Source organism: Lepidochelys olivacea (assembly GCF_965140295.1).
Source record: "Lepidochelys olivacea isolate rLepOli2 genome assembly, chromosome: 1".
NCBI classification, from domain to species: Eukaryota; Metazoa; Chordata; order Testudines; family Cheloniidae; genus Lepidochelys; species Lepidochelys olivacea.
In genome coordinates this window covers 195,942,664-195,964,800 of record NC_140411.1, presented here as the reverse complement: position 1 = coordinate 195,964,800, position 22,137 = coordinate 195,942,664, and the positions used below count along the sequence as shown (strand labels likewise).

The following is a 22,137-nucleotide window of genomic DNA, read 5'->3' as shown; positions in this document are numbered from 1 at the left end:
AGGTGGTGTTACTTTTTTATTTTGCTATTTTGACTATTCAGTGAAGCAGTAAAAGCTCTTTAAAAATCATGGTGATTTTAATAGTGAAACTGATGTAAGTACTCCTCACAGATTACCTTTTACTAGCCCCTTAGGAAAGCCAAGTACTCTTTACAGTACAGTTATCTGCATGGTCTTGGATACAGGGAGTCTTCGTACATTTGGTATAAGACGTGTAGAATGTTGAAGCTAGAAATGACTGTCTACAAAAAAATCGTTTTTCCCTCCAGCTCTCTTCGAGCCCATCACAACCTGATGCCCCAGCGGCTGCAAAACAAACTGAGGAGTCGGCACTGTTTCAGTTTGCGGAGGTATAACAACTTAACTATTTTTTTTAAAGTGGGAGAGAGGAAAGGATATTGTTAATTATGACAGATCAGCCTTTGCAAGCGTAGCGGGGGGGATGGAGCTGTACAGGCAATATTCTGTATAACTATGCACTCCCCTTCTTCCTGCACCTCAGCTTAACTCTTTGCAGAAGCTTGTTGCTCCATTTTCTCTCTCTCTAACTGAGACAGAATCCCAGTTTAGAGCAGTTAGGTAATAGCTAAATGGAGGTCCACAGGCTCTGTAGCATCTAGGGGTAACAAATGCTTCCCTCCCAGCTCTCTGTTTTGGCCCACAAAACACACCACAGTGGACCAAACATTATCCTTCCCCAGTAAATAAAGCTAGAATAGCCCTGACCCGTATCCAAAGTGGCACAAGGAGAAAGGGACTCAGCCCTCACAGCAGACACATCTTTTGGTCCTGTATCCATCAGCTGCTGAGTCCACAGGGCTGTTTTTAACTCCTCTGTAATCTTCCCCCACCCTTTCCACTCTGATTGGCTCAGCTTTCAGAGCGTGAAGAGGGTATGACCTGTCAGGTTCAGTGATCACAATGAAAAAACTTCTTATAGTCTCAGGATAGCTACTGAGCATATCTCGTAACTCCTCCACCCCTTCTGGAAGTTCCTGGATTCTTCTTCCTGAGTTACCCTGGCCTGCCCTGCTCTCTGCACCTGTGCAGAGAGACAGAGTATCTGGATAAGATTCATGTCTCGTCCACCCCCACTGCCTGTCTCCTGCTCCACAAGAGAAACAAGTTCAAATGCTGCAGTATAAAATATGTGGGTTACACCAGGTGGTCAAATAAGTAGCAGTGAAAGGAACAGGCCGTAAGTTCTCAGCACCATAATAGAATTGATTTGAGCCTTCTGCTGGGGAAGAATGTTGGCGTAGTAACCAGTGATCCAGGGAGAGGTAGGTTTCCTATTCAAACACACCGTACATAATACACCAGAACCCCACATACACACAAGCCGTGAAGTCAGGAATATTATGTGTCTTTCCATACTGAAGAACAGCTACAGACTTTCATTCCAAAGGGCTTCTTATTTTAGATCAAGGGAATCAACAAACAGAGGATGATCCAAAGTGTCAGTGTGTGCCTCCCTTTGTAAGGAGCTGCAGCAGCTTGCAGAATGACATCCGCCTCTGCAGGCAGGAAGCATACACCTTACAAATAGAGAGATGCAGAACAGAGCAAGCAAACCTCAAGAGTTACAAGGGCACATAATGCCACAGTGGATCAGTAAATAATGCACGTTAGACGACATATACAAAAATACCTTGAACATGCGGCTAGAGCTTTTTTTTTTTTTTTTTTTCCTGCCACCTGTATTTGAATGTGTACATTATGGTGACCTATGGATAATTGTAACAGAATTCCCTCAGCTGTAGGAATATGTTGAATGTATTTAATAATACCTCCTTCCAGTCTACTTTGGGGAGTCTAGTATTGCTTGTGGAGCTAGGTGTTCGTAGTTTCTGTTCATTGAGCATAAGAACTGGCGTTGTACATGGCCCTGCACAGGTGCATTATGGACTCCAGGAACCCCCGTATTTCCTACTCATCACCCTTTCTCCTCAAGCCCTGTGTCTTCCTTTGTGTTAAGCTTTAAGTTAATTATGTATTGCCTGGCTATGATGGACATTAAGGACACATCATTACTGATAAGAGATCTAAGTGTAAAACAGTAGTTTACAGGTAACCATTAAGGGGCCAGAAAATGTCTGAATAGCAGTATCCTGGTAGGACACACAATAGCATGAATGTACAGTAGCTGTGAAGGACTTTCCAGATGTACTAAGTGTTTTTCTTGAATGGTTATAAATCAGATTGGGCAACTCTAGGATGAGACTTTTGAAGCTAGCACCAGGATTTGGATACACAACTCCTATAAATGTGAATACCACAATTGAGTTGTGTAGCTAAATCCCCTTGTCAGCTATTAAAATCTCTACCATCATTTGTGTGCTATCCAAATGACTCTGTTAACAACAACCTGTAGAACTGAACAGAATATGATCGCCTGCCTACAGAATTATCAAACCATCCTAAAAAAGTTAATAGATGGTTATATCTCTGATTTTAGGATTCCATAGAACCTCTATATGTATTCAGGTTTCAGAGTAACAGCCATGTTAGTCTGTATTCGCAAAAAGAAAAGGAGTACTTGTGGCACCTTAGAGACTAACCAATTTATTTGAGCATAAGCTTTCGTGAGCTCCAGCTCACTTCATCAGATGCATACTGTGGAAACTGCAGAAGACATTATATACACAGAGACCATGAAACAATACCTCCTCCCACCCCACTCTCCTGCTGGTAATAGCTTATCTAAAGTGATCACTCTCCTTACAATGTGTATGATAATCAAGGTGGGCCATTTCCAGCACAAATCCAGGTTTTCTCACCCCCCCTTTTTTTCCAAAAACCACACACACAAACTCACTCTCCTGCTGGTAATAGCTTATACAAAGTGACCACATATGGAGAGTAGTCACTTTGGATAAGCTATTACCAGCAGGAGAGTGAGTTTGTGTGTGTGGTTTTTTGAAAAAGGGGGGGTGGGGGTGAGAAAACCTGGATTTGTGCTGGAAATGGCCCACCTTGATTATCATACACATTGTAAAGAGAGTGATCACTTTGGATGGGCTATTACCAGCAGGAGAGTGAGTTTGTGTGTGGGGGGGGGAGGGGGGGGCGGAGGGTGAGAAAACCTGGATTTGTGCTGGAAATGGCCCAACTTGATTATCATACACATTGTAAGGAGAGTGATCACTTTAGATAAGCTATTACCAGCAGGAGAGTGGGGTGGGAGGAGGTATTGTTTCATGGTCTCTGTGTATATAATGTCTTCTGCAGTTTCCACAGTATGCATCTGATGAAGTGAGTTGTAGCTCACGAAAGCTTATGCTCAAATAAATTGGTTAGTCTCTAAGGTGCCACAAGTACTCCTTTTCTTTATATGTATTCATGTTTCCTAGCTTTTCTGTAGGAAGGTACCATAAGTGCGTTTAATGACACACCTACTTATGCGCAGCTAGTTAACTCAGTATACTGAAGATGTTGTGAGAAACAGTAGAAGTCAGGGGAACTTGGAAGGTGCATTTTATTGGTTAATTTGAAAGAGGGAGTTATTAAATGTAGGATCTGTTTTTTCTGTTGGAAATGTTAAAACCTCCCCTTACTCTGCTACACGTAGCTAGGACTTATTTTATGTTGGAAGAGAATAATGTCTGTTCCAGGCTGGCCTTGCCTCTGAAGTTTAGGACAATAATTTACTTCAAATTAGAGAGTTGAGAGAGAGAAATCTGGCCAGAGCCATAAAAACACTTTAGCACCAAGAAACTTTGTTCACCCAGAGATACTCCCCTGTGTCATGCCAACATCATTGCAATGCTAACTGCAGTGACTAACATCTTGCTACACAACACTGGGGAAATCATATGCAGCCTGGTTTCATCTAGGTTGTTCTGGGGGGAACACACAGCAGTATCTCTTTAAGCCCTTCTTTCTGCTGTTGGCTCTGCTTCTGGTTTTTTCTAATACAGGGCTTTTATTCACACAGGGAATCTTTGTCACATTTGACAAAAGTCCCATTCCTTGCTCTGCCACTTTTTCCTGTGGCCGGTCTATTAGTGCATTGCTGCCATTAGTAAGCTGAGTTATGGTAAGCAGTTTGCAGCATACTGCAATGAGCAATGTACAGTGCCACTAAAAAAAGGAGTGAAAGTAGATATTTAACCAGTAGTGGAATAGTTCTGTGAAATGATGTGAAATGCATTGTGAGCCAGTATGCCTGGGGATTCTTGGCAGCCGTCCCAGACAGCATTTTGTTCTGACTGGGTGTTCTTCATATGTTCCCTTTCTCTTTATTCCCTTCACAGTAGGAGTGGATAAGGCTGACTCTTTGTGAAAAGAGTGATCCCATCAAGTAGATGGGTCACTTATAATGGCCATCCCTTGCCCCGGGAATAGAATTCCCCTGTCACTCATAGACAGCTTATTATACACCATGGCATTCTTTCTTCCTGAGAATCCCAGTATGCCTTTCACCTTCTTGTTTTCACCAAGTGCTATATTTTTCAGTTAAAACTGATGATAGGGCTAATCAGGCCTGCCTGTTCTTGACCGGCCACAACAGGGGATGAGAGCCCTAGGAGTCGTGCAGCATGTCTGGATATACATGCAGATGCTATAGAGATATTTAAAAATCCGTAAGAAAGTCCCACGGTTCTGATTATATCACTGAATTAAGGGGTTTTCCACGGAAGGTCGTGATCTAGGCTCGAGGTTGGTCAGCAGACAATGGTTTGAGGTGCACTTGCTGGTGGTGGTTGGAGAGCTCTCTGGTCATGTGCTGCTGGCTGCTCTTCTCCTTTTTTTCATGTGAGGGAAATGGAGCAGATGGAAACACTTGCTCTCGAGGCCTATTGAATCTCTGTTTGGCAAATGAGAACAGATGGTGATGAACGCTGTGCAGTGAAGACTCGCAAGCTCCCCTTGGGTTTACTTAACTAAATTCTCATCTTTTATTAAACAACGAAAATGTTTCCAAGGAATGATGGCAATAAAATCACCAGGCTAATCACCTCAAAATCAGTACTCTTCTTTTAGCTGCTCTACTAAAGCTTTTCTCTAGACTAACTTCAAAACAAGTGCAGGCTAGCATCCTTGTTGCAGCAATGTATAATTTCCCTTTCTATTCCCTCTACTTGCAGTCAGCACACACAAATGCTTGGGGCGGAATTCATCCCCAGTGCAGCTTCACTGACCCACATACAATCGACATAGAGACAACTCTTTACATTTTGTTTGGGTTTTGTGCAAAATATTTAAATCTAGCAATTCGAGGCAAAATGCCTATGAATTGGAGGTTAACCTAGCAGCGTGATATTTGTGTACACAATGGCTGATTCACTATTCCCCCTCTCTCCCTACTCCAAGTTTAGGAAAAAGCCATAATCTTCCGATATAGATTCATCATTATATAAAATAAGTAAATACGCTTATAGTATTAGTGTGAGTTAAGGCCTTAACATTTTACTAAATGTCTTAGTTACCCTGTACTCCATAGGCAACAAAAAGCGTACACTATGGCATAACATACCACCCATGCCAGAAATAGTAGCTAAAATATTGGCAATTATTGTGAAAGGATTCTGAGATAGTAAGATGATCCTAAAAATAAGTGTTTTTGTGGGATCAGAAGCCAACCCTGTGTATAAGAACTAACCATTCATGCTTGAGGTGAATGGAAATTAGGAAGGTGTGGTAGATACTGATAATTCTGTTAAAACTAGAAGATTGCATTTAACGAGAAGAGAGTAAAATTTGAGATCATTATTGGGAGCTGATTGATCCTTCTATCACATCCCAAGCCCAGCAAACATCTTCTCTGAGATAAATTCTAAACTTGCTGTGTTTCCTGGAGTTTGTTCTCCAAGTTGTTGAGTCTATTTCATGCTAAGGTAATATGTTGACTTCTCCTCCCACCTTGTAAAACTGTAACAACAGCTCTGCCATCATTTGGTTGTGAATGTCCACATCACAATTAATGATGTATTTCCACTCTGTTTGGTTTGCACATGTGGTGTCAAAAATCAGAACATGCCTCTGTGTGAGCTCATGTTCTGTTTAAGCAACGTGGAGTTACTTTTCCGGACCCCTAAATAGCTTTGAGGTTGAATTGAGGAGATCTGCCTTGTGGTTAATATTTTTATAATGTAAGTTACTATAGAAGAAATTAAAGAAACGAAGGCCCGGATCCTGCAAGCCAATCTGTGCAGGAGGATCACTGAGTACGCTCACTCGTTGACTATAATGAGGCTCTGTGTGCTTAAGGGGACTGCCTCTATGGAGCTCATTGCAGGATCAGGGTTTTAGACTAGAAACTCTTTGGGGCTGGGACCATGGCTATACAGTGCCTCGCACAATAGAGACCCAGTTTTGACTGGACCACCAGGAGCTACTGTAATAGAAGTAATAACTATTAATAAACATTAAACAAAAATAATGTTTGTGTGTATTTTAAACATAGGTGTATGGTGAATGAATGGCAGTAAAATGGGTGTTTTGTTTTTTAATTCCAGTGTATCCCCTTGAAACTGCAAAGTAAAGTAATCTATTCCAAAGGAAAAATGTGTATAAAAACACATTGAGACCCAGGAGTGGACAAGCTTGCAACCAAAAATTAGAGTGGCCTTGTATATCCCAAAAGACTGTGAATATAAATGTGTGTGTTATGAAGAAACTGTCTCAGGAACACCTGTGCCCTGAAAAACCAGTGTTAAGGGATGGAGTCTCTCATTCCAAACAATACCATTTAATTCTACAAAGCCAAGGTTGGGACAGCACAATGAACACTGATGCTCTCTGAGCAGTGTGACTGCCATTAGGTTAAAATGGTCTCTTTGCTGTGCCACCTGTAACAGGCAGACTAAGGCAGTTCTGTGAAGTGGGCCACTAGGCAGCTGCTAAGGCAGGAATAACAGTGTCTATGTTAAAGGGCAAATAAGACCTTATTGATCTGGAAAACTTTACTTACTGAAAGCTTTCCTTTAACTTTAAAGGAATACATTGAAATTTGTACCCATCTCAAACAAACAATACTCTGTTTTAAGTAACCACACAGAAAGATTCCCCAAAGTTTCCAGTATAACTTTATACTTTAGCAAAAGACCCGCCTCTGCTAAGTAGCAGATGGGGTTTGTTTTTTGTGTGGTCCCTTAGGTGGTCACTGAAGTGATGTAGAAAAACCTGCATGGCTAGCATGTGTCATCTATGGAGGTCACAAATCCAATAAAAAATGTGGTTACGCACATAGGCCCAGATTCAGGAGAAAACTTAGGCACACGCTTATGTCCTGTTGACTTTCATGGAACTTCAGCACATGCGTAAGTGCTTCCTGAATAGGGATGCTTTCCTAATTTGGGGCCCAGTGTTTATACTGACTGTCTGCAATATCCCAAGAGAAGTTGAGGGACAGTTAGCCTTCCCCCCCCCCCCTCTTTCCCCAGTGACCCTGAAATGTTCTCTCTTCTGTTTGTTCAAAATGTAGATCTCATCAAATACTTCACAGCTGGGGAGTCCTGAGCCTGTTAAGCACTGTGGGAAGTCCGCACTCTTCCAGCTGGCAGAGGTAAGGTTCCTGTTACCATCATGATGTGAACATGTGTGCATATTTTCCCCAAAACACTTGGGCTTCACAAGTTAGTCTAGCACCAAACTCAGCTTTAGCAAACTCAGCTTTAGCAAACAAAAAAAGGAAGCCTGAGTTGCTGTCATAGGGGATACTTACCGCTGACATTTTTTTAATTCATTTATGTTGTAAATATACATGGTCCCTTAGAAAGCAGGATCAGATTCCTGCCCTGGAGAACTCACAGTACAGCTCTGACAAAAACACAATTCAGCACAACAGGTACGGCAAGAGAAGGTGTAGATGATTTGTCACTGCGGATACCATGGTCCTGATTCAGAAAAGTATATAGTCACACTTCAGTATGTGACTTTAATAGGACTTACGCATGGGGAATCCTTTCCTGATTTGTGGCCCAATTTAGGAAGCAAGAAGCAGGTTTTGAGGAATGTGAGGCTCTTTATAAAGAGTGGGGACTGCAATCCGTATCCAAGATTAAAATTACCATGTGAGTATTGGGCCATGATAAGTAAACTCGCTGAGATTTAGGTATTCCAGGCGCTACTGGAACTCCTTGATGCATCTGAAATGTCAGTTTGTTCGTTGTTGATAAAACATACCCCATCCCCTTGAAGTTTGGCTTGGATATTTTTGTTTTAATATGTCAAGAATCTACAAATTAAAGGATGTGTGCTGGGTTCCCTCAGATAAATAAGGAAAAGGGAACATTTCAGCATATTGTTTGTTTACTATGCAAGACCACAGCTTGCAGATTTCAATGCCCAGAATGGTTCGCTGACTCCCATCCAGTGGCATCCCAACACTCATTCTGCTGGAGAGAAATCTAGAAGCTAGAACCATTGAAAAAACTCTAGAATTTGGACCCACGTATCGTGGGGTTTTTTTACCCCTGACTGCATAACAGTAATGTTTTGTTCCTTCTTAGTTAGAAAATAAGGATACTAAAAAGATAAATTTTAAAGAAATATGCATGAGTGGAAAGAAGAGATTTGCCTTACCCTTTAGGCAGTCCCTAGGCTCCAGCAGAGTGCATGCTAGGGTGATCAGTTAGCAGGAGCTAGTGATCTGTAGGGGGATGTGACCTTTGAAGCTCTGAAAACAAGCCAAAAAAGCTTGTGAACACTAGAAGTGCGACAGGTTTCAGAGTAGCAGCCGTGTTAGTCTGTATTCGCAAAAAGAAAAGGAGTACTAGTGGCACCTTAGAGACTAACAAATTTATCTGAGCATAAGCTTTCGTGAGCTACAGCTCACTACATCGGATGCATTCAGTAGAAAATACAGTGAGGAGATTTATATACACAGAGAACATGAAACGATGGGTGTTACCATACACACTGTAAGGAGAGTGATCACTTAAGATGAGCCAATACCAGCAGGAGAGTGGGGGGGGAGGGGGGAACCTTTTGTAGTGATAATCAAGGTGGGCAATTTCCAGCAGTTGACAAGAACGTCTGAGGAACAGTGGGGGGTGGGGAAAATGTGTTGAACTATCCCCTTCCTTTGCTTATTATAATGGCAGCATTCTGCACGTGATCTTAATGTTGTACCCCTTTAATAATAGTGAGCCTGATTTCACTGGAGTTACACCAGCATGGCACTGGAGTAACACTGTTGAATCAGGCCTGATGTTTGCATATCACCACTAGGTGAAGGTCTGGCACCTCTTAAGAAACAAATCCTTAGGAGTCATAGGAAAGTCCATATGCTTGCCCACAGAAGTGCAGAGTTGTAGCACAATTGAAGCAGAAGAGGAGACTGAGTCTGGCAGCGAGAAACTTGGATCTGAAACAAACATCCATGCGCTTTCTCTCGATGATTATTTAAGTAGGTCCATTCAAACCTAATTTAATATACAAACTAAAGGTAAGGTACAGACTCCAACTTAAATTTATAAAAATTCTGCACAAATCCTTCTTAAGATGCTCTGGCTGGGTCAGCCTGAATAGCCTGCGCTTGTGCCCACTACGGCACTATTCACCTTGCCTCTGTTTTTCTACTAGCCTTCTGAGGAAACTGTCATAGACTTTAAGCCCAGAAGGGACCATCATGATCCTCTAGTCTGACCTCCTGCACACTGCAGGCCACAGAACCGCACCCACCCACTCACTCCTGTAATAGACCCCTAACCTCTGGCTGAGTTACTGATGTCCTCAAATCATGTTTTAAAGACTTAAAGTTACAGAGAATCCACCATCTACACTAGTGTAAACCTGCAAGTGACCCGTCCCCCACGCACCACCTTGTGAGGTGCTGGTAGCAAACTTAGTAAATAATCCCAAGAGCAATATAAAAAGTCTTCTGCCCTTCCCGACTCCACGGTCGGTTCTTTCCCGCTCTCCTACAGAGAGAGCTGACTGTCTGGGCTTTTCCCCTCTGGGAATCTCCCTTCTTCCAGGGCCAGTCACAGAGGCCAGATAGACTCCCTCCTGGAATCCTCCTCAGTCCTCCTCCAGGCCATCTGCCTGGGAGCTTCCCTTCTTCTGAATCTACCAGATAAACAAGGCCATCTGATTCCTAGCTGATCAGCTGGGAGGGTCACTGGTCTGCCACAGGTGATGCCGTGCCTAAGTCCCCTTGAAGGATCAGCTAGCCTGTGAAAAGCTCACAGGTTTTTTTGGTGTGGTTTTGGTTTTGTGTTCTCTGTGACACCTGAACCCAGTTGGACGCATAAAATATGAGAGATTCTGTTTAACTTGTGAATTTCTTAATTCTTTAATTACCACTGAGTGGGCAGATCAGGCATTAATTTGAAGCTGCCCTAACATGTTGTGTTCCTACCCCTGGAGTGATCCCCATCACTGCACGTTCATTTGGCAGGCATTTGCATCACACCATTGTAACCCAAACATCATGTGCTGTGTGCTGGAGAGGAGCAGGCTTCCCCACTGCCCACCCAGAGTGAGCCCTGAGCTCTGGGGACCCATCACCGGACTCTGGGACCCCATCATCGGAGCCCAATAAGTTGTTCGGGTTTGACCATACTTGCATTTCCCCCACTCTTCTTTATTTGTATGGATTAGAATCAAACTCTCAACTTCATCTCTCTGTTCTTTTAGATTGATTTTTGTCAGTATTATGCAAACAGTGCCAAAAATATATTTAAAAGTGAGCCAAATATGTTCATGTAAACTCTAGTAGTGGTTGAAGCAGCTACTTTTAGGGATACAATCTGGTGACTGCTTGGAAAGCCTCAGCCGTGGGTTCCATAGAGATCTATGTCTCTACACAATCACTCTCTATCCTGTTTCCAGTCTAAGGTGAGGAGAACAGTGAGCATTTGCAACATCTCCGTGACTCAGTGCAGGGAGTCTGGTTCTACCACAAATATCTGACAACCCTGGAGATAGTTTATGAGCCCTGCAGCCTCAACAGCTGACAGCTCAGGGCCATTGAAGAATAATTCAGAGTGATTAGGAGATTATGTGAATAGATGCAACCTCCTCAAGGATGTTGACTCCCAGTAGGATATTTTTGGTCTCTCTTCCTTCTGTGGTAGTGATTTGGGGTGGGGGTCCTGTAAAGTAACTCTCATGGCTCCGGTGGTGGGGTTAGATGGAAAGACCAAAATGAGTGGAGAGTTGCTTGGGGATAGGATCTGTACCCCCCTTCAAATTCTGCACCTCACTCCAATGAAGCAGCTGTACATCCCCTTCCGCCATTGCAAGGCTGGTATAGAGCCTAACTGACGGCATCAGAGTTCTTGGAGTATAAAAATACCTGCTTTGCAGGAATGTTGAGGCCTCATGTTGAGATGCTTGGATTGGTGCTCTAATGCGTTTAGAAAGTGGTTGTGTTTTAGAGTCTTCCTCAACACTTCTTACTCAGGCTCCACTGAAGTACTGAAGATAAGCACTAAACTGATACAAGAGGAGAAAGGTACATTTAGAAACAGTTTGGGCTAGATTCTTCACTAGTGTAAACCAGAGCAGTTCCACTGACTCCAAGAAGCCAGCGGAGCTACAACAATGTACGTGAGCAGGAGAACTTGTCCTTTATGTCAGCCTTCTCCTAAATGATGCCCTGATTAATAAGAATCCAGAAGTCGAAAATCACTCTTAGTGGCGTTGTCTGAGGGCACTAGATTATTATTTATAAGGAGGAAAATCCAGCAATGAGCCCTTTGGATGTACCGTGAATGCAATTTTTTCTCACAATATGGACTTTTATGAATGTATGGCTGGAGGAAAAGTCACCCTTGTAAAAATTTTAAATTCAACACACTGGAAGGATGTATTGGAGAAGTAATGTTTTTTTCCTTCTTTGTTTTTTGCTTAAGATTTCCTCAAGTACATCCCATTCAGGCCCTCCTGACTTAACAAAGCAGTGTGGGACATCAGCATTGTTTCAGTTGGCAGAGGTAATATTAAAATACTGGTGATTAATTACCACTGGTGCAGTGGGGAGGAGAAGCTAATAATGCTGACTGCCTGAGTCTAGCAGTCAGAACAGTGGCACCATCATAATTTATGCTTCTATAAACAACCGTACTAATTATCACTTGGGTGCGAAGAATCAAGATTTCCCTAGACTAACCATTAAAGCACAAGCTCTTAGTGCTACTGAGTTAACAATAAAAAAGTCAGAACCTCTGATGGCAGAGGACTTATCTGATTTGTATTCAGAGTATTTTTAATGAACACTTCTGGGGTTTTATTCAGGTCAGGACATTGTCATTGCAAATACGTTTTAGAAGGCTTCAGTCACTTCCATTTATTTCTACTCTCATGCAGATTATATTAAAATGATGAATACATGTATGACTTCTGGAGGAACTGTGTTCTGATACGTTGCAGCTGACATCAGACTGTCCTTCCAGGAGTAGTTACAGTGAATGGTCCCGTTGTGGAAACATTTAAAGTTCTCTTTTTTTCTAAACCTTCCAAATCATAAGACCACATGCCATGAGTTAGTTTATAGCCTACAACACCCAAAGCCCCTTTCATAGCCACACAGCTAAAGCAGTCCGAAGTCTTCTCTGCTGGTTATGTTACAAGCTTTAGAAGAAAAGGTGTAGAGCAGAGAAGAAGGGTTAAAAATGGAGTTGCTGTCACATGAACAGGATATTTTAAAGATTTAAGATTGAGATTTTCCAAGCCTCTTAGGAACTTGGAAAATTTCAGTTTATTTAAATAAACAGACTATGAGAGATTATTACCAGGATTTCTTTAGATACTATCTTCCTTAGAGCCAAATCTGAACTCATGAGCTAAGTTTTCTTTGACAAAAGTAATAATAATAAAAAGAATCAGGTCAGCCAAAGGATCTCTATTTTCTACAGATTTAACTAAAATTGAACCTATTGAACTGTAAAGCAGGTAAAATAGCAGGTTATGTGATTTTAAAAAGATGTGTGAGAAAAATAAAATGTTCAGTTTCATAGTGACAGGAGGCCCAGTGGATTCGTAAATTAGTACTAGGTATGGAGACTTCTAGGCCAATGGCTAAAATCCAGCCCAGGGGAGTGGTTCGAGTGGTTCTTTTGGTGACCTCTGTTAAAGGAGTTGGTGGTCATTTGTTTGTATGGTTTGGTTTGGTTTGTGTTTCTCTTAAAGTTTTGAACATCCTCCCAGAGGAAGCTGGTCTGACACTTGTGGTTACCCCTGCTAGCAGTCTTAGCAGAGAAGCCAAGGCATGGAGACTGTGAACTACCCTGTCAGGTCCTGCGCTGATCCCTCTGTCACTGCTGAGGACCAGTGGGAGAGCAGTTAGGAGAAGCTTGCACTTAATGCATCCTTTATGGTAGCCGTTCTGTGGGTAGATAGAGGGATTCGGCCTCCATTACTGATATCACCAGGAAGGTTGGCTCCAAGGTAGTAACACTTTACATTTCTGGTGTTGAAGAGGCTTGTGATTTCAGAGGATTTTTCTGTATCATGTAAAAGAAATTTAAAGGTTTTGTTTTGGTTTTTTACTTTGTTTTGCAAATTGAATAAAGAAAAAAATGATAGTATCAAGAATTGGTTAAATTCTTCATTCACTGGCATTTGAAAGTAGGAACCAGAATGATAAGGAGCGGGTGGAATAGTTTGTAGGTTACCTGGTGGTGGGTTATATCGAACTGTACCACTGCATTTATGGTACTATTTGTGTATTTTCAGAGGATGTCATGGGCATCTACAGCCTGATTCAGGTGTCTTTCCCTCAGACCTGGAGATCATACAGCATACTATCCTGAATGGGGGGATGTTTTAAGTACTGTCCTGAATGCAGGGGGCTTCTTTCCTAAATCAGGGCCTTAGATAAGTGCCCCTTTCTAGCATTTCTGTAAATCAAAATAATTAAATTGAATGAGAGGGGCATTTAATTGGTGGTGATTGGATGTTTTAAACTTGTTTTAGATGTGCCTTGCATCAGAGGCGGTAAAAGTGAAAGAACCTGGGAAGGTGAAAGTGGAAACATCAGTGGATGTGAAAGCAGAAGCTCCAGAGGAAGTGAAAGTGAAAGAATTGGAGAAGGTGAATGTGAAAGACTCACAGGAAGTAAAAGTGGAAGAATCTGAGATGGTGAAAAATCAAAATGACGAAAAGACAAAAACTGAAGAGTCGGAGAAAGTTACAAAATGCAGTCACTTTACTGATCCGGCAGCAGACAGCAGTACTTTAGAGATAAATGATAGTACCAGTGCAAAGGATCACACATGTCATTCTCAAGAGCTGTCACTTGCTGACTTTAATACCCTGGGGCTGAGCAAACCAGAAAAGATAAAAAAGAAAAAGAAAAAAAATAAGCTGGACCGGCACACAAACGAAAAATCCAACCCTAAGAAGGCTTGTAAAAAGAGGCAGTCCTCTGAGTCTGATATTGAAAGTGTCATTTATACTATCGAAGCAGTTGCAAAGGGCGACTGGGGTGCAGAGAGATTCGGCGAAATCCCCCGGAAGAAGGTCCGCCCTGCCTCAAACATGAAGGGAAGTGTGTTGGACACAAAGTCACCAAAGAAAAAAGTGAAATCAAAAGAGAAGAGAGCATCAAAGGAGAAATCCTCGGAGACCACCAAAGAATCAAAGCCTCCTGACTTTCTAAGTATTACAGCCAATATGGAGGCGCCTTGTGAGGTACCTGACAACATAAAAGCAGAACCATTGACCCCAACAGAGGATGTGGTACCGCAGAGTTTACCTGGACAGGTCAAAACAGCAGACAGTGACTGTAATAAAAAGATTGAAACCTGTGGCTCCAGGAAATCAGAGCGATCTTGCAAAGGTGCTCTTTATAAGACTCTGGTGTCAGAGGGCATGCTCACGTCCCTGCGTGCTAATGTGGACAGAGGTAGGTGATTTTTGCCATTTATTTACAGAGGGAGAGAAAAATAAATCAAAAGGTGTTATATTGTGGTTGAACAACATCTCTCTCTTGGTCTGCCATTAATTAGGTGCGGGCTTGTAACGCAACCAGTGATTTATTTGATTCAATTAGTAGACATATTTCCTTCCCCTTTACTGCATATCTGATTGCAAGATATAGTCTTTAAAGCACATTTCACTTTAAAGATACATGTGTTAACAGGTCAATCTGCTGGTTTGGGCAGGGCTTGCATTTTTATATAACCCTGACCAGCTGCACTAGAGCATTGGTTGCCTATATGAAGAAATGCTGTTGGTCTATAGGCATAACTCTGAATCCTTTAAGAGGTAATGTGTCTCTCACTCCTTTCTGGTGTATATTCTGGTCCCCAGATAAGGTACACCACCCAAAGAATAGGGGAGGGATCTAGAAACAGTGTGTAGTTCGTTCATTCAGGATAGAAGTAGGGAGATCACATCTGTCATCAGTTTCCAAATTTAGCATCTCCGTTGTTAAAAGTGGATGATGATGATGATCAGTGAGAGAACCTTGAATTTGAATGGAAAGATTAATTTGGGTTTAAAATATGTGATGTATCTTTTCAGTAGGATACATTTAAAAGCATTTCTCTGAGCAGCAAATCGAAGATGATAATCTGAACAGCCAAATTGAAGCGAGAACCCTTGAGGTTACTTTTCCTTTACATTAAATCTGTGAAACCTTTTCTCCTTCATTATACCTCTGCAGATCCACACTGTAGGGGTCCTGCAGCTTAGCAGAAGGTTCCAAAAGTTGGCTCTTTTAAGGTAGTAAATATGGGTAAATCCAGTTGCTACCAGGTAACCTTCTTAACCCTTAGGAACCTAAGTTGGCACAGAATCCATTTTAGAAACATGTGAAGAGTCAGTCAGCAGAGCAGCAGAAATTGCACTGTTGAGTGACTCTTGATATACAGGATCCTTGTGAGTCCAGTGCCACAGGTTCCATGGTGAAAGTAAGAATCTTTTTCCTCTTTCCTAGGCAAACGAAGCTCAGGAAAAGGCAACTCCTCAGACCACGAAGGATGCTGGAATGAAGAAAACTGGGCCTTTTCCCAAAGTGGGATGAGTGGGAGTAAAAAGCTGAAAAAAACTAAGCCAAAGGAAGAATTTGTTCTGGGGTGAGTTGATGTAACTCACGTGAACAGAGTTTTGCACAAGCATGATTTGTTTCCAATCTACAGGAATGGATTTGGTTGTCATAGTAAAAGTAGATAACTGTGCACATTCCACTGAAAAACAGGATAATATAGTATGTAGGGCACAGGACTGGGAACCAGACCATCCTGTGTCCAGGTCTGGTCTCTGATTCGGTTTAGCTTTAGGCAAGCTGCATAGATCAAAACTGTCAAAATGGACTCTGATTTTTCAGTGCCACATTTCAGACCACTTGAGGCCTGATTGTTAAAGGTGCTGAGCACTCCAAACTGAAGTTAAAGCCAATGGGAACAGTGGTTGCTCGCCACCTCTGTAAGTCAGGCCCAAGCTGTCTCAAGCTAGATACTCGCAATTAGAGCATGCGTCTGAAACACTCAGCACGCACCTCTCTGGGCTTGATTCTGTCTTCTCACTGATTATTAAACCAATCTAATTCCATTGTGATCACTCTGATTTACACCGATATAAATCAGAATCAAATAATTATTTCCACATTTCTAAAATAAGCACAATATTTACCTAGCTAAGAGGTGATGTAGAGGGTTAATTTAATTTTCAAAGAAACGTTATTTAAAGTTCTAAGTAGGCGCTTCATCAACTGGAAAAAGTGTTACTTTTTACCCCCCAAAAAGGAGATAATTTGACAGTGCTCCTTTCACTTATTTATTATTTTTATTATTGTAGCACCCAAGAGTTGTTATTTTCCTTTGTAGGCATTGTTCTAAGGCAGTGGAGGGTAAATAAATCATTATCAGTCAAGGAGGCAACTACTTGAATAGGAGATAAGCTGGTTAAGGCAGTGGAATAATCAGTAGAGAAATAATTATTAATTACTCTTAAAAATTAATGCTTTTGCAGATCTACACAGAAGTGGCTCTCAGGAATATGAATAGCAATTCTCCTCATAGCACTAACAGATTTACTTAACTTCAGCGATAGTGGTGAAAAATCTATTTAGCCATTCATACTTTGCAAATCCTTGGATATTTCTAATTATCTGAATTCAGAGGGAATAAATTGGATTAAAGGGAATAGATTCTCTTCATATTTCAGGCTTAAAGTTTTAATATGTTTCTTTTGTGTAGGTTTATAGTAACATTTTTCATAACCTAATGTATCTGAAATTTAGTTGTAATGCACTTAGAGCAAGGACATTAAATATTGCAAATCTCAAGGTGGTGTTATTACCTGGTATACACTTCGCAAAGTAACGCTGCACTTTTATTATTCTCAGTACATACTGTCCTCGTCAGTGATACCGAGATTTTGTAAAGATCTTCTCATACTGCACAATGTTCCATTAAAAAGTTAACCAGCTTTCCATTTATTTAATTCCATTAAAACTTTAAGTCAGTTTGAGAAGATGATGAATTCCACAGCCCCTCAGCTAATCTAAAAAATGTAGATGCAAATAATTTATTCAGAGTTTGCCAGTTAAAAGTTTTGAATAATGTATTTGACAAATATCGTGCTACCATCTGTACAACTGGTTAGATAGTGAAGATATATATGTGAGGATAACTTATTTCCTGACTCAGCAGTGTTGTTCATTACTATTATTCAACCAGTTCTGATAGAAGAAATCTTTATAATACACGGATTTAAGATTTTTACTAACAGTTCAAGAAACTATGGGTATGTCTCCACCACAGCAGCGCACCCGTGGTGCTGCAGCTCTACCTCTGTCACTCGGTAGTGTAGTTGCTTCCTACGTTGGCTGAAGGGGGTTTTCTGTCGATGTAATTAATGCACCTCTCCGTGAGGCGGTAGCTAGATCAATGAAAGAATCCTTTCACTGACGTAGCCGTGTCTGCACTGGGGGTTAAATCAACCTAACTGTGATGCTCAGGATACAAAATTTTTCACAGCCCTGAATGGCATAGCTGGGTCAATCCAATCTTTAAGTGTAGATCGGACCTATATATTAAACATTCCTCTTCAAGGCTCTGCATACCTACATCTCTCCTCTTATTTCCTCCTCCCCCAGCCCCGCACACCTTGTTCCTCCCACCCTTCTCGCCTTGCAACTTCCTTCTTCTCCCAGACTCAGATTTGTACCTTTTCTTGCATTAGTTGCCCATTACCATGGGAACAATCTCCCTCTTCTTGTCTGCCAGGTAACCTCTGCCTTCTTCATATTAATTCTTTTTAAAATGTACTGATTCCAGGTATAGGGTTGCCAGGTGCCTGGTTTTTGACCGGAAAGTCCGCTCGAAAAGGGGACCTGACTGTGTCAGATCTACTGACCAGACACCCAAAGTCTGGTTACTGCGGGTGGGGGAGGCACTGAGTCATCACCTGCACCAGCCCCTGCTTACCTGGGGCAGCCTCTTACCTGCGACAGGTGGCTGCAACTCCCAGCCCCGGCTCCGCGGATGAGTCCCTCCTGATCCGGGCAGAGGTTGGGGAGAGGGGGAGGAGCAACAGGGAACAGCAGGGAAAGAGGAGCGAACAGGGGTAGGGCTTCGGGGGAAAGTGTCTGGTTTTTAAATATTACAAAGTTGTCAACCCTATCCAGGTATCCTCCCTACCGCCTTCTCCAGTGGCCACTCCCTACTGTTACATGCCATGTTTGTCTTGTCTGTCTTAGCTCCTGTCCTGTCATGAGCTCTGCAGAGGTAGTCCCAGGCCCTGTACCAGTGCAGGGGTCTGCCTATGTGAACGTCATTACAGGATCGGGGCCTTAGGTTGCAAACTCCTCAGGCCAGCTAATGTCTGTCTATATGTTTGTAAACCTCTGTATGTTTATGACACTATAATTGCTTTTTTAATAATTAAAATCACTGGCTTAGTGATGGCAGCACTCGCTGCTTCTTCCACGTCCCACATGCTATAAATTGTCTGTGACGATGGCTCTTCTGCTGTCAAAGTTGGGTTTGCTTGTTAGACCTGCACCCTCCCCCCGGGACCATAGGCAGGTGTGGTGGGAGTTGGGAAAGGAAATAGTACAGGGAGGGGAGAGCATATGTCAGTCATCAAAGCAACAGCTCTACTTACTTCATGGATGTCTAGATACCCATGTACAAAGTAGCATGGTCGCAGCACGGCCTGTTGCTTTTACTGACAAAACAGTTGCTGCGAACGAAATCTGTGTTTTGTAACTGAAACCACTGCTCTTCTACGTGGCTCTGATTGAACATCAGAGAAAGATGAAATACGTTTCTAACAAAAATACAGAATAATGGTTACGGGGATAAGTAAATCAACTCCAATTTGCGAGTTTCGTTGCCTGTAATGATGCTTCATTTGAGAGCTGTTTCAGAGAAAACTGAAAAACTCACGCTTCTGCCTTTCTTCCAGGCACACAGTGCTTAGAGGCAGTCTCACTAAGCATTCATGTTTACTCTCATTGTCTGCTGGTCTTTTATAGCAAGGAAAATTAGAGCTAGGAAAACTCAGACTTCTCATGTCAGCACCAGTTTATTATTAACAACAAAAACCACACAAGCTCAGGGGAGGGATAGCTCAGTGGTTTGAGCATTGGCCTGCTAAACCCAGGGTTGTGAGTTCAATCCTTGAGGGGGCCATTTAGGGATCTGGGGCAAAAATTGGGGATTGGTCCTGCTTTGAGCAGGGGGTTGGACTAGATGACCTCCTTAGGTCCTTTCCAACCCTGATATTCTATGAACATATGTACAGGAGCTCTAGTCACCCTAACAACAGATACATTTACAAGCAATTAAAGTATCATGCAGTTGGCTCTGTGTAATAAAATAATGAATATATCACCAGATAAATGCAGCAGCCAGTCCAGTCCTGCTGCATCCCTAGCCCAATGCCCTCGGTTCTTCCCAGAAGCCTTATTGAAGAGCTGTGTATATTAAGTAGTTTGGTTGTTTATTGCTTGCTTGGCTTTTGTAAATTGTTTTTCCTCATAGTTTTGGCGGGGGGGAGGGGCATTGAGGGAGGGGGTGTGTGTGTGTGTGTGTGTGTGTGTGTGTGTGTGAGAAACCAATTAGAGCTTTAATATAAAGGCTCCCTTTATAAATAAAAAGGAGAAAATCTTTTAAAAAAATAAGTTGCCTTTTTCAGAAAACCTTTTTGTTCATAATCCAGTATTATTTACTCACTGACATTGGTGGCACTCTTTTTCAGTGTTTCTTTGTCCTCCTTTTCTGATCGATTAATCTCCCTCACGTGACAGATCAGGACTGAATGCCAAACACAGTCGTTCAATTTTTTTAAAATGTAGTGTATATATAAAATGACCTAACTGTGATGAGTTCAGGTATAAAAGTACCACTGAAGCTTATCGACCCAGAACCTGTTTTTAACTTTATCTGTGTGAACCATGTGATTGATTTTGTTTTTTTCCCTCCTTTTCTTTAGTTTAGCAAAATTGGAAGAAGAATTTGAAAAAAAATTCAACAGCCTCCCTCAGTACAGTCCCATTACGTTTGACCGGAAAAGCGTATCTGTTCCAAGGAAAAAGAAGAAGGTTGGAAGCTGCCCAGCGGAACAACCAAAATCCAACAAAGGTAAGGTGCTTTCTGAGGTACATTCATAATCCGTAATAGCTGCTGTGCTGGGTTCAGGAGTTATTTTCTTACCTCAGCATGCTTGCCTACATGTGAGGAATGTGGAGTCATTGTTGCTTTCTTCATCATGACAAAGTTGGTTATCGCCAGGACTTTCACAGGTTTTGTTTTTCCTTTTTTCCTTTTATTCATTGATTTAGCACGTTCTCACTCTGGAAATAAAACATTTCTGCAGTGATGCCTCCATTCTGAACCCTTTTAAGTCCAGTACTCAATCTCTCATGAGCAGAAACTTCCAGTTGTGTCATGTTCTGCTGCAGTTTGTGTGCGTGTGCGCAGTTTGTGTAGGGTGGGTGAGTATCCTTTAGGGCTAATTCTTTGACCCGTGGTATTTATAATGTATGTGAATATAAGTGCATCAGGAAAGGAGGAATGATTGCCAATAATTCTGTTCTGCAGAGCTGAGGCAATAAGATGCTGAATACACTGGTAAAATGAGAATAACTCGTACTGTCTGATCACTGTGCTGGTGGCAGTAACTAACTACTTTTGCCAATCTAAGTACCTTGTTCAAACATACGTAGTTTTGTGCTGTTTGTATGACTCACAAGCAGCCAAATTACAATACATGGAACAGAACTGTTTATGATGTTGTTTACAGAGCATGCCCAATATAGTATTGATTTTGTATTTATGTAGGTAGAGATGGGCTGAGCAGGTTCTGGCAAAATTAGCCATTTGTCCATAATATTTACTGAGGCCTGATCGTTGCTAATTGCAACTGTATAGTTTGTATCTGAGATATCTACAAGTCTGACCAAGAACAAATGAACCAATACTATAACACAGTAATCTGGTGGTTTGTGACGCAGCACGTTTTGGGAACCAACTGCTAATTGGTGGTGGTAATCAGCAGTAACTTCCCTGATTTCTAGCAACAGAACACACTGTTCGGTGCTTTATTGACCTACTCATTTGTCTGGGTATCATGGGATATGTTCCATAGTCAAATAGTGAAAAGTTGAATTCTGCCCTTGGCTTTGTTAGCAAGTTGGTCTCATTCTCATCTCCGTTTTTGCAAAGCACAGTTGGAAAGCCTTGAATTTTTCCAGTCTCTTGTCTCAAGAGAAGACCAGCAATACAATTTCAGGTGTGTTACAGGTCAGGTATGAGTAGTGCTGGCAGAGCCCTCTGGGTAAGATTATAAGCACTTGCACTTGCCTATCCCATGGGTACATTTATACTTCCAGCTAGTGGTGTGATTCTCAGCTTGAGGAGACATACTCATGCAAGCACCAGTCAAGCTAGTGTGCTAAAAATAGAGCACAGGAGGAGGAGCTAGTTGCTCCAAATACATGCTAGGTTCTCAGATAGGTGTGTACTGTAGCTAGCTTTATTTTTATTGGATGTGTCTCTTTGAGCTGGATCTCACACCCCGATCTCGAAGTGTAGGCATACCTTGTGTCTGGCCAAACCACAGCTAACAGTTCCTCATTTCCATGAATACTAAATTCACTTGCAGCTATTGGGTGAGTCAGCACAGGTCCATTGTGGGCTGGCACTGAGATACCAAGAGGTAGAGCTGGTCAAAAATTTTCCTTCAGAGCAATTATTCCATTGAAAAACATCAATTCAACAAAATCAAAAC

The 22,137-nt window shown here is 41.9% G+C and overlaps 2 protein-coding genes across 6 annotated transcripts in view; both read left to right on the top strand.

Annotated features, from left to right (window-relative positions):
- Nucleotides 1-22,137, top strand: part of LOC311521464 (uncharacterized protein) — a 319,542-nt gene that overhangs the window by 217,863 nt on the left and 79,542 nt on the right. The window lies entirely within an intron of this gene.
- Nucleotides 1-22,137, top strand: part of BBX (BBX high mobility group box domain containing) — a 193,457-nt gene that overhangs the window by 137,793 nt on the left and 33,527 nt on the right. For 4 of the 5 annotated variants that reach the window (XM_084616802.1, XM_084616801.1, XM_084616798.1 and 1 more), the window contains exons 9-14: nucleotides 270-350; nucleotides 7,430-7,510; nucleotides 11,808-11,888; nucleotides 13,870-14,800; nucleotides 15,836-15,974; nucleotides 20,341-20,489. In XM_084616802.1, the coding sequence (XP_084472928.1) occupies nucleotides 270-350; nucleotides 7,430-7,510; nucleotides 11,808-11,888; nucleotides 13,870-14,800; nucleotides 15,836-15,974; nucleotides 20,341-20,489 (1,462 nt within the window). The remainder of the gene's footprint in view (nucleotides 1-269; nucleotides 351-7,429; nucleotides 7,511-11,807; nucleotides 11,889-13,869; nucleotides 14,801-15,835; nucleotides 15,975-20,340; nucleotides 20,490-22,137) is intronic. The other variant, XM_084616800.1, reaches the window with a different exon arrangement.